This window comes from Cyprinus carpio, unplaced genomic scaffold (genome assembly GCF_018340385.1).
Source record: "Cyprinus carpio isolate SPL01 unplaced genomic scaffold, ASM1834038v1 S000006694, whole genome shotgun sequence".
In the NCBI taxonomy this organism is placed as follows: Eukaryota; Metazoa; Chordata; class Actinopteri; order Cypriniformes; family Cyprinidae; genus Cyprinus; species Cyprinus carpio.
In genome coordinates, this window is record NW_024879306.1 from 911189 (window position 1) to 923720 (window position 12532).

General features: G+C 44.5%; 1 protein-coding gene across 1 annotated transcript in view; it reads left to right on the plus strand.

Annotated features, from left to right (window-relative positions):
* Positions 1-12532, plus strand: part of LOC109101598 (follistatin-like 5) — a 107309-nt gene that overhangs the window by 66259 nt on the left and 28518 nt on the right. The window contains 4 exon segments of the mRNA XM_042755402.1: positions 10298-10341; positions 10344-10436; positions 10438-10474; positions 12176-12183. Coding sequence (XP_042611336.1) covers positions 10298-10341; positions 10344-10436; positions 10438-10474; positions 12176-12183 — 182 coding nt within the window.

Sequence of the window (12532 nt, forward strand, 5' to 3'; positions counted from 1 at the left end):
GTACATTTAAACTTTTCCGGCCTTTTATTGCTACCTGTCCCAACTTTTTTGTTATGTGTAGCTCTCATGAAAATCCAAAATGAGCCATATATTTGCATGACATTTCAAGATGTCTCCACTTTTAACATTTGAGATTTTATCTATATTCTATTGTGAATAATATGAAGTTTATGAGATTTGTAATTATTCCATTCCTTTTTTTACTCACAATTTGTACAGTGTCCCAACTTTTTTGGAATTGGGTTTGTAATAAATCTACACTTTTCTTGTATGAAAAACAGAAGCTCTGTAACATTCTGTTTCTCAAAAATAAAAAGTGATAGTAAATTAAGACAAAACTGGAAATATAAGGGTGTGATAAAAATATCAAGAATAATAAAATGTTGCCTTTGTGTATTATCTATGCAGTCACTTAATGAGAAATTGCATTTGATAGTCATGCTGTTTTTTCTTTTTTTTTTTCTTTTTTCCCATTACTGGTATTTCCTGACATAATGTGGCATGAGGTGACAGCACTCATAAAATGATTGGGTTGACAGGTGTCAAGTGATTAGCTAAAAGGAATAAATTGATTTTGCCTCAATATGGCACAGGAAATTTACTGTCTAACATTGTCCTGCTTGCTTTCATTTAATTCATGCTAGGTTTTCTAGTTGATATTTCGTGTGTTCCTCACAGTATTCTTTTGATTTTCGCCATACTTTTCTAAATGGTCCCAATTTGGGTAAGTCAGCAAGAGATGTTCTCTCTGTCCACACCCACTTTATGAAACTGCTCTGGCATGTCTTTTGTTTTCATGTGTTAGAGGTGCTGGAAAAAAGTTTTGAATGTTTGATGATGTGTTGTTGCATTTGTAATCAGGTCGTGAACAAAAAATGCCGCTCTCTCAGACACATGCTGTCTACGATTTTCAATGGCTCAACTGGTTTTTTATACTGAAATTGACAAACTAAATGCAATACCTCACTCCTAATTTTTACAAACCCAGTTTGGAGAGCTGCAATTTTGGTTTTATTCAAATAAAAAAAGTTATATATTTTTACAGGTTAGTTCCCAGAACCATTTCTTACTGTAAGTTAACAACAAAGTGTCAGGCTTCACAATCAATTAATGATCCTTGAATTAATTCATTGGGTTACAAAACCCAGATAGACTAAGTCAGCCTCGTGCCTGCAAAAAAAGCCAGACTAAATTATACCTGTTTCTGACCCACCTTAACCCTTGTATAAGGAGTTGCAATTTTTATGTAAATGCATCTATGCCACCACCAAGCAGAATTAAATACTTTGTGTAAAGACATCTACTGCCAAATTTACCCTGCAAAGATGGCACAGAAGTTCTTTTAGGCATCTTTACACAGACTGTTTAATTCTGCTCAGAGCTGGCATAAATGCCATTTACACAGACACATATACAATTGTATCCCTGTTGATATATGGGGCTTAATTTAGTCTGGCCTTTATATGGCATTACATCCTTACACATAATTTTGACCAGGCACAGAGCAGCCTTAACTTCAGCTATGTAAAGATGGCTTGAATGACACTTAATTAGCACTTTTATGCCACCTTCGCAGTATAAATTAGGCAACAGAAAAGTTAAGGCAGCTCTGTGCCTGCATAGTATGCAGTATAAATATGCAATCCCTCATTAAAGCCAGACTAAATTATGCCTGAACTGACCCACCTCATCTCCTAGTAATCAAAAGTATATAGTTTTAATTACTGTGTAAATGCATCTACAGTATGGCACGGCTCTGAGCAGCATTAAACAGTCAAAAGTGTAAAGAAATCTAATGCCACTGCAGAAGCACTTCTATGCCACCTTTGCAGTGTAAATTAGGAAACTGACATGAATAGGGCTGCTCTGTGCCTGGCGTCAATATTCAGTGTAAAAAATGCACTGCCGCATAAAAGTCACACTAAATTATGCCTGCACTGACCCATCTCATCTCCTAGTATCAACGTATATAGTTGCAATTGCTGTTTTGTAAATGCATTTATGCCACTTCTGAGCAGAATTATACAGTCTGTGTAAAGACCCTTAAATGCAGCTTCAGAAGCACTTATGTCCCCTTATGCAGAGTAAATTTGCCATTGGAAGCCTATAGAGATTTGGAAATAAGCAAACTGTTCTACAGACCTGATCTCTGGATAAATATAGGAAAACGTTTATGCTCTCATAATGCGTTTGTTCTATTGTGCATACTCTTATAATCCTCTCTCTCACAACAACTGTTCCACAAAAGTATTCCCTCATAACGCAGAGAGTATGCCCAAGCTGAATGAATCTGACATTAAATGATATTGCTAAAGGATTGCAACCGACGCTATACTGCTGTTTATCCACTATAATGAGATGAGAGTAACACAATGACAAAGAGACCTTACCGGACTAATTTTGATAGATTAGCTTTAAATGAGAGCACAGCGGTGAAATGCAAAATTGCAGTTTGCGAGGTGAGAGGCAATGTTTGTTTAGAGTGCGCAGTGCTGTCTTTAATTCCCCAGATTTTTAATTTGAAGAACCATTTGAGATACCCCAACCCATGTTACTCATATTGTTTTGCTGCAGCTTGTATAATGTTTTTCCACTTATGTGCATCTGCTATGCATGAATGTTAATTTACATTAACCTGAAAAAAAAAAAAATGATCATGGGCAAGGAAATCAAGTCCGTCAAGTCTTGTTGGGGAAACTACAAGTCAATCAACTTTTTGGGGGGAAGTCGGTGGGCCTAGTGGTTAGAGAGTTTTTGACCTCCTAACCCTAAGGTTGGTGGGGTGTTCGAGTCTCGACTGAGACTTGCTCAAGGGGCACGACTGAGGTGCCCTTGAGCAAGGCACCAAACCCCCAACTGCCCCCCGGGCGCCGGGCGCAAAAAATGGCCCTCACTGCTCCGGGTGTGTGTTCACTGGTGTGTGTGTGCACTTTGGATGGGTTAAATGCAGAGCAACCAATTTCCTGAGTATGTGGGTTACGCATACTTGGGGCTGTATGTCAACGTCACAAGGCTGACGCAAGCAAGTCGTAATTTAAAGTAGTAAACCTTGAGGTATTCCTTAAAAATATAGTTTTCTTTTTTACATTAAATTAGCTGCTGTAACATCTACTTAAAAATCTTTACATTAGATAGAATCAGTTTCAAAAGTTTTTTGTGTTTTTTTTTTTTTACAAACCATCATTTTTTAAATTTTTCTGAAGCTCTCTCTCATTTAAAAGCTGGTTGCTGTCTGCTTTATGAGCAGGTGGCACTCGTGTTAACCCCAAACTGTCAGGGTACAACTCCACTGAGAAGCAAATGAAGAGACGTTACCTGTTAATTATCGACCAAAAGAAAGTGTTTTGCACCTGGTTCTATTCTTCCTCTTACACTGTATACAAATCTTTCACAGCATCTTTTTGGATTTAATGGTGCGTGTTAAGTCTTGACTGTGAAGATAATTATATTCAAACTAGATGTTAAGTTGAATATTTTTAAGTTGATAGAAGCGTCATAATGAACGGCCGGGTAAAAATCAAGCTTACTTTCAAAACTTGTGAAACTTCAGGATATGCATTCTTAAAGCAGCACAAGTCCGTCATGATCATGGGGAAAGAGCTGTTTATGAAGCTTTGAGTCAGCCATTTCTCTTTTGCTTTGGGCAGTACAGGCGACTTCAGCTGTAATAAGAGGCTCGTCAGATTATCTGAAGCGCATCACAACTGATTGATGGAGCTCATTAATAGATCGGGAGGTCAGGGGTTTTGTTTGTTATACCTTGTCCTGTTCCAGGTGTGTGTGTTTGTTTTGTATATTTATGAATGCTATGTATATATACTTTTATATATACTCGTGTGTGTGTGTGTGCGTGTGTGTGTGTGTGTGTGTGTGTGTGTGTGTGTGTGTGTGTGTGTGTGTGTGTAAAAGCAAGTGAGCGCGGCGTGCGCAGTGCAGCGCATATGCATGCGGCGTAAGGCGCGGTGTGTGTGTTTAATGCCAGTTCCCCTTTTCGAAAAAGCTTCAGTTTCCATGCCAAGCGCTTCGCTCAGCGCATTGGGGAAACGCCTTCGGTTCGCGGACTAGCTGTGAATAATGTGTGTGGTAACACGCCGATAGAATTGACTCCGGGCGGTAATATAGCCTCTCGTTGAATGACGCCATTCCGAGCGCGCTCGGGCAAATTACCGGGCTATACAATAGGATAAGCTTACAGGCAGCGCATCAACAGGTCTTTGTTTGGTTCAGATCATTCTATGCATGTAAAAGCTGCCAGGAAGATTTCTTTTTGTGCTACTAAGCAGATCTTCGGTGACGAGTGACCTTAAATCTAAACAGTAAGTGTTAGTGTTCCTCCATGCTCCCTTTCGCCCTATGTGTATGAGCTGGATACTTATGATTACTTCGGTTTTTGTTTATGAGTTTAGAAGAGCACGCTGTGCTGGCTTTAGAGACGGGCGAAAAGGAAAGCATTGGTGAACTGTTGCTCAGTGAAGATAAGCCTTCGTGCCGTTTGACAGCTATTTTTCAGGACTGCGACCTACCTTATTTTTCGCCGGAGGGCTTCCTGGGGCGGGTCTCATGCGGTGACGAGCGAGCGATGGCCCCGCCTCTTTCGCTTTATAAAGTCACCAGATCCACGCAGCCTCTTCCTCCCTCGCGATCTCGAAGCGCGCTCCGGTGCTTCTTTCGATCTACGAGGAGGATGATATAATCTCTTGAGTGCTTCGTGTACACCACGAGCGATGAGCAGGAGTGCACTCTGAACGCTCCTCTCGGCGAGAGGAAATCGGGTCGAGGAGCCTGCTCGCCGAGGTGGTTACTCGCGCATGTGATGAAGGCCTTGCAGCTGATCACACGCACTCAACCAGAGACCCCCAAACTTAGTAAGCTGGAGGATAGGTTTCTGGTCGGGTGGTATAGGAGAGAGAGACCGCGAACATCAGTCTCTCCCCTTTTTCGAAGGACCTCCGCGATGAACTGTCGAAGGATCATGGAGCAAACCATATACTTCCCGCGATCTTTGTGCCGCTCGACGGGGTGCGTTGACTTTTTTTCACCATCGTGGGATTGCAAAATCGCTGATATCCGGAGATGCCCCCGGGTTGAAGAGAGCCGCTTATGAGCCATCTCTCTCCGGCCTGAATCTGCATCCTCGGTGAAGAAACCTACTCTCCCTACTAAACCTTGTAGAATTACATCATCGCTTAGCAAGTAAAGCTTATCAAGTTGGCATGGTCAGGCTGGCGCTGGGCACCGGCACACCATGGCAGTGTTTACAGGCATTACCCAGGCTGACCTATTGAAGGACTTGAGTGTAAGGCAGTTACACCTGACGCAGGAAGCATTCATTGATCTTCGTCCGGAAGCCATTAGATTTGAAACTTCTCCGGCTGCATCACAGCAGACGGTCAGCGCCATATCCGGTCGATGTCAGCTTTATTCAGCACGGAGAGGCATCTGTGGCTTAATTTGATCGGCATTAAAGAGTAGAAGGAACGTTTGTTTCTTTTATAGACTCCCCTATCTCTCCATCTGGCCTGCTCTTGGCGATTCAGTTAATCTCTCGGCCGCCGACAGGTTTAGGGAAAGAAAGAACATGAAGAGCGCCGCCTATGCTCAGCCTCTTCCTCGGGCCGCGATCTCCTCAAGGTGAGGGGCGCACCAGCCACCCCAGCCTCACTCTCGTCCCTCTCAAAAACCATCAGGGAGAAGCAAAGCAGAGCTGGGCAGACCGCGGCTCCCCCCCGTGAGGGATTGGGGGACAGGTCTGGCCAGGCTCAGCACCTCCCCCGCCAGACCTCAGGACTTTTATTATCAAGAAGAAGAAGTCCTGACGCCCATGGCACCCGCGGCTGGTGGGGGTAGTCCCTCACGGTGGTGGGGCGCGCACCGAGAGCTTTTCTTCGCCTCGCCTCACATACCCTCCACAAAACCCCTCCATCCCCTCACCGCCTTCTGTGTTCTCAAGCGGGGTTTCCAGCCGAGATATTAGATGTTCCAGCACTTCCTGCTGCATCATTCTGGACACGAACATCCAACATCCCCCGGGTCAAAAGGAAGCGGCATTGAAATTGGTACCCGACTCCCAGAGAGAGTCTGGCAGCGCGTGAAACTGCTGCCAGGCATTTCCTGCATGGCATTTCTGAGCACAGCACGGGTAGGATACAGGATCCACTTTTTATATTTCGTCATCCTCTCACTGCTTTCAACGGGCGCGGTTTTTCCACCTCCGTGGAAACCGGAGCTGATGCAGGTACTGTCTCATTAAGAGCTATCAAACTCTTCTCCGGGGCAAAGAGGCCATAGAACATGTTCCTCTTCCACAGAGAGAGAGTCGGAAGCTATTACAGCGCAGATACTTCCGAAGTTCCCAAAAAGGGTGGGGGGAGTGCGGCCAAATCCTTGGATCTTCGAGGCTTAAACTGCATAACCAGAGCACCTAAGTTCAAGATGTTTAACCGTTCAAGACGGTCAGTGGTCGCAGAAATTCGCATCGCGATTGGTTTATCACGATCGAGTGCTGAAGGACTCACATTTTCATAGAGAAGATTTGCCACAACACAGGAGAAATTCCCGTGAGGTGCGCTTTTTTCGGGGCGAAGCATACCCAGTTATCGGTTCTTCCTTTCGGCCTAGCCTTATCACCCCGCACGCGGGATGACACAGGCAAACCCATGGATCCAGCGCTGGCCCACATTTACCCAGGGCATTCTCAGTGATTTTGAATTACATCGCACGCATTGGCTGATACTAGCTGCCATCAGCGTAGAGATGGCGCCGTATCGAAACACAGGGACATCGTGTTAGCTCATCTAGTTTCTCTGGGTTGAGACTCTCCGACCGAGAAGAGTGTTCTCATGTCCCGACTCAGAGACACGCACTTCTATCTCGCTGGATCGCTTGGGATTCGGACACGATTGCGGCTCCAGGCCACAACTGTCTCCTACTCGGATCGAGACCATATTCAGCAGACCATGAGCAAGGTCAGGCTAGGCCAGGATCGCGACTGTTCGGGCTCAAGTATCAGAAGATGTTAGGTTTCATGGTCATTTCCAGCATCCACGGGTGAGTGTTCCTTTTGGGTCTGCTACGCACGTGATGCACCTGCTCTTCCTAGCAGTGGCTGTGCCGGTAGATGGATTTCATCCGCAGGAGCCAATATCCCTCAAATGGCAATATAAAGTGACGCGCTCTGGGGCTTCTGAGACCCATCTCTGTGGGATCAGTGGACCCCTGTTCCTTGCCTCGTGGGTCCTACTCAGGGGCACTGTGTCACGTCGCAGACTTCAAGAATCTATTTAGATGTTTCCTGTTGGGCTTTGGGGAGGCTGGATGGCCACCCAGCCTTAAGTGGAATAGGCTGGCGTCAGCCTGATTGGCAAGACTTCACTGGCTCCCCTGAGCTGATGGCCGTGATATTCTGGCTCTGAATATATTTCCCTCCATCATCGAGAGACTGTCACATGTTCTAGCACGGGTGGACAACACAGCAACAGTCTCATATATAAATCACCAGGGGGTCTGCGCTCACTTAATCTGGTTTTGGCAAGATAGCGAGGTAGATTTTTCTTTTTTCTTCTTAAATGGTAGGACAAGCTCCTGGGTCACTCAGGGCAGCTTACATCTCGGGCTGCTTTGAACGTGGGGAGCCGGATCACTGTCCAGACAGACACTTCCCACAGGGGAATGGAAACTCCACCCAGAGGTAGTGGAACAGATTTGGGGAAAATTTATACTAAGCAGAGGTGGACCTCTTCGCCTCTCGTCAGACAGCCTAATGTCCCCTCTACTTCTCTCTGGAGTCACCCAGCCTCCCCCTGGGTCTGGATGGCGATGCCATTACTACGGCCCCAGACCGCGCCTCCAGGCTGCATTTCCCCTCCAGTTTCTCTGCTCCTCCGCGGAAGTCCCAGCCAGAGCTTCTCCTGCCTCAGCCTATGCCTCTCCCCGGCTCTTGCTTGATATGCTAATGAACAGGGGTGGCGGGTTCTCGAGATAATGATCTTCTCTGGCCGGCTCCGCCTGGGTTCGATTCCGGAGAGGTAGAGGGACTCTTCTGTCCTGTGGTGGGGTACTGAGGACATTCATCCCAGGCCCTTGACCTTGTGGGAATTCTTCATGCTGGGGCCCCCTGAAGGGCACAGGTGGTGCCCAATAGGGGCTGTCAGCCAAGTGCTATTGATACCCATCCTTAGTGTGCTAGGGCTCTCTCCACCAGACCTGAGTTATGCCAAGTAAATGGGGTGTCTTTTGACAGGTGTGGTGTGGGTACAAACAATGATCCCGGGTCAACTGCCATATTGCTCACCTTTCTGGACTCCCCCATGGCAAGAGAAGTCCAAGGTCAACAGGCACATGCCCTGCTACTCTTAAGGCTCTATGTGGTCAGCTCTGTTCGCTTGCCATCATTTTGATTGATTTGGATGCCACTTCCTGAGACACCCTCTGCTCTCTCTCGCTTTCTCTTCTTGGGGCATGCACGACTTGAGGCTTTATAGAAAGGACCTAAAGGATGCCTTCTTGGGACTTAGCCATAGTTCCCGAGGGTCTGGCTGAAACCCCCCTTTGAACCTTTTAGAGTCAGCCGCCTGATATGACTTCTAACCCCTAAAATTGGCTTTTTTCTAGCGGTACACCCTTTCTAAGAGAGGATTTGGGGAAATGGCAGCTCTGGCTCCCATCTCCCCACCCACTGCTTATGGACTTTGGCCCCAGGGAGCGTGAAAGTGATTCTGCATCCCTTTATCCCTGATTTACTTCCTGCCTTTATTCCCTTTCCGCGTATTACATCCTGGCCATTCTAGGAGGTCTTTCGTCATCCGCTGCCTTCATGAAATCGCCTCGGAGCAGAGGAGGAAATCTTATAGGACTGGCCCACTTCCCATTCTGTTGGATCTTCCTTACTGCCCACCCGTGATTTCCAGCGAAAGTGGGAAGTGCTGTGTTTCTCCTGAGCAACCCTGTTCGGCCTGTTATGTTATGGTGGTGGTGAATAGATGGAGGCAGCTGGCTACCCAGGCGCAGGACGTAGTGTTCCTCACTTGGCTCAGGGGATGCTATTTGCTTGGGCTGGCGGAGGCGCCATGGTCAGCTTCTTTTTCTTATAGGTCTTAGGAGCTCACCTTCCACAAGGGGGGTCAGCTCCTCTAGTTGACTTTAGCAAGGGGTGCCCCCTTTACAACGGGGTTTGTGATGCTGCAGGCTGGTCCTCTCCGCACACATTCATAAGATTTATATAGTTTGGATGTCCATGCTACTCCGGCCTCTCATGTCCTTGAGTCAACATCACAAGCCAATGTCTGAAGGCCTTCTATTGTGGTTTGTAGCAGCACACCTGCACAACCTTAGGGGTCCTAGACATTTCAAGCTACGGCGGCGTGGGATTCTCGTTCCTTATGCACTGAGCAAAGCAGCATCGACGAGCTTTCGAAAGGGAATGTTCCCGGTTACTTAGCTGTAACCTTGTTCCCGAGAAAGCCGGAACGAGAATGCTGCGCTGCATTGTCCGTACTGAAATATACGTTTTTCCCAGGACTTGCTCCTTCAGACAAAATGTGCATGTTGATGCGCCTGTGGCTTTATCTGATGAGATAGCCTCCCTACATGCGGGCAGCGCTTCAGATGGACGTCATCAACCGAGGCCATTATTACACTCAGCCTGGCTCACCTCTACCTATCGACGCAGTTACACACCCATTATTCAAGCAGCCATCAGTCACTGGGCAATACCAAGACGTTTCCTAAACAAGTGCGCTGAGCAGCGCAGGAATCTCGTTTCCGCTTTCTCATTCTCAGGACACAAGGTTTACAGCTAAGTAACCGGGAACGTTTGGATTTGATCTGTAAATTATCCTTTATATTTTGGTTTCTCGGTCGGGCTGCTACAACAAGAGCAGCTTTTGTTTTTAATTATGTTTTACACAGCCAGTAAATATTGATGCATTTGTGTTAGCAACTTAGCACTAAACCAGCCCATCGTTCTATAGATACAAGGCATTCTTTTAAACTCTCATTTTACACGTCAACTTGTTTGTAACTATCTGTAGTCCACTTTATTGCTTTAATGAAGTGCTAGGTGTCACATGAAGCTGATATTCACAATCAGCAATGCAATGTGGCACCTAAACACGTTTGTGTTCTCACTATAAATACACCTGTCCTCCAGTAGCTGGTGCCTGTTGGAATCTCAAAAAATAATTATGTGAACAGAGTGAGCTCAGAATTGATTTTATAGCTGATAGTGTGACACCTAGTAACAATCTTACTGGCGACAAGCTGATAAGAAAACCACTCTTTCTCTCTGTTGTTTGTTCAGAGGTCTATCAGCTCAGCCTTCCTGAAGACCAGAAGCTGAGCATCCACCACGGTAACGGGTGGGGGTCAGAGTGACTGTGCTCACATGTGCCATCACAGGAGACCAGCGGCCACCAATCATCTGGAGACGCAACAACCAATGCTCTCAACATGCTGGAGCTGGAGGACATTTACGTGAGTAATGCACCTCTTTCACTTTATTTTTGTCACTATCACACTCTGCTTTTACCCGGATGAGTGTCTGTACGTACAAGGCATCTGGAAAGCGTTTCAATCAGCGACCTTTTTAAAACTGTTGAAAGCAAGTAGCGAAGGCAACTATGTAAATCGAATAAACGACACACAAAAGTGCAAATGCACGTTCAACAAGCTTGTTTGTGAAAATGATATGACAATGGTGTGTGGGTTCATTCTATGTTTAATCAAATTTCACTTCATCTCTAATCTGATTTCCACTCGATTTACCCGACCGCTTTTGGAGTGAAATATCCAACAAAGGACATCAAGGCCAAGGTGGGATTTCCAAAGAAACCCATAAATAATACAATAAGAGCTCAAAATGAAAGTCTCCAAAGTCTCTGAGTTCTCAGATGTTTTACAGTTGTGCCACGCTCCAGCTATAATATATATTTATTACAGTAACCTTAACCACCCAGGCTGATGGAATCTGGCCCCGTGATACCATATTGAGATATGGAGTGAGTGTTTTAAATGTTCACACTGTAACGCAACATCACTCAACACGGCCACAACTCAATAGAAAACACATTAGTGTAAATTAGGATTGAGAGAGAAGATACTCAAGAGAAACTAAATGGTTTGGCAGTCTTTTATGATGCTTGATTGAGCCAATATGAAATAAAGTCATTTAAGAGGAAAAGACCCCACACGGTTAACAAAAGAATTAAACAGAAGTACTTAAATAAATGAAAGCAGCATAGAGCATATTGTATGTCTCTCTGGGGATATGCTGCAGGGAAGAAACTGGGACTGTCTAACATAAATGCAATACAATTTCATTTAAGTGTTATATCATTTAGTATATAAGTTTTGAGAGTTTGCAGAAGTGTTGTATTCACCCAAAACTGCTGTTTATCTTATCAATATATTATCCTGAACATTTCCTCGACTTTTATTTTATTTAATTTTCTATTTTAAATATCATATATTTTTGTATTATTTTTTTATGGCATATAATCTAGAGTAAAGCTGTTCATATTTCTTTATGTTACAGTATACTGTTTTTTTTTTTTTTCGATTGAGAGTGTGGTATATTTGACCAGCTGAAAGCTTGGCTCACTGGGGTATTCATCAGTTGAGTCAACCATGGCCTCTGTGTCATCCTTAATGCATTAAAAACTTTATGAGGCCTTTAAATGAGGAAGGAGTCTGTGGCTGCCAAGATCCATCTTTAGAACTTTCACCATGCACTCCCTACCACAATATCAGCCAGACACGGGACATGCACCCTCGCAAAAGATGGTAGCATCTACATGAATAATCTAAAGACTCAGAGGAAAGCTTGTTTAAATGTCAGCAGCTCTACAAGCCACAGACAATCCTTTAGCACAGAAGAGTTTCCTGGCCTAAACCAGAAAAACATTCAAATGTACCTTTGAGCTATCCTTAATTCCCAGAGCACTTAATGTTATTATGTCTGTCATGTCAAGCCATGTTGCATGCACATTTTATTTTTTTAGATTAGTTTAGTTTACTATTTATCAGTGTATAGTTTGGGTGATATTGTTAAGCTCAGTGAATTTTATTTTTATTATTATTTTATTATTTATTATTACTTTATTTCTGCATGCCTTTCCTTATTTTTATTTCTCCCAATAACTACTCCCATTCACTATGGCTTTGTGTGCATACATGTGAGTGTCCCAAGTTTTTTCAGTCATACTGCATCTATCTGGCTTTATCTAGATTCTGAAGCCTTATTAAATCAAAATTAACATATTTAATTAGAACCGTCTGAAATCGTCCTTGAAAGAATACTTGTGCAGTTCCTGGGCATCAGGATGTCAGGAAAGGCCAGCTGACCTTCTAAAAACAATGGTGTTTGAATTCATTAGCTTCGTGGGGTTTTGTTTGGACATTGATGATGTTTCTCTTCAGCCCTTTGTTTGTCTCTGATACTGCTTTGTTGCACTATGCACTGAGTCTTCTGTTTTCTATTCTTATTATTAGACTAAATGACTGATCTGATTTTATTTCATATCAGAGGCTCCTCTGT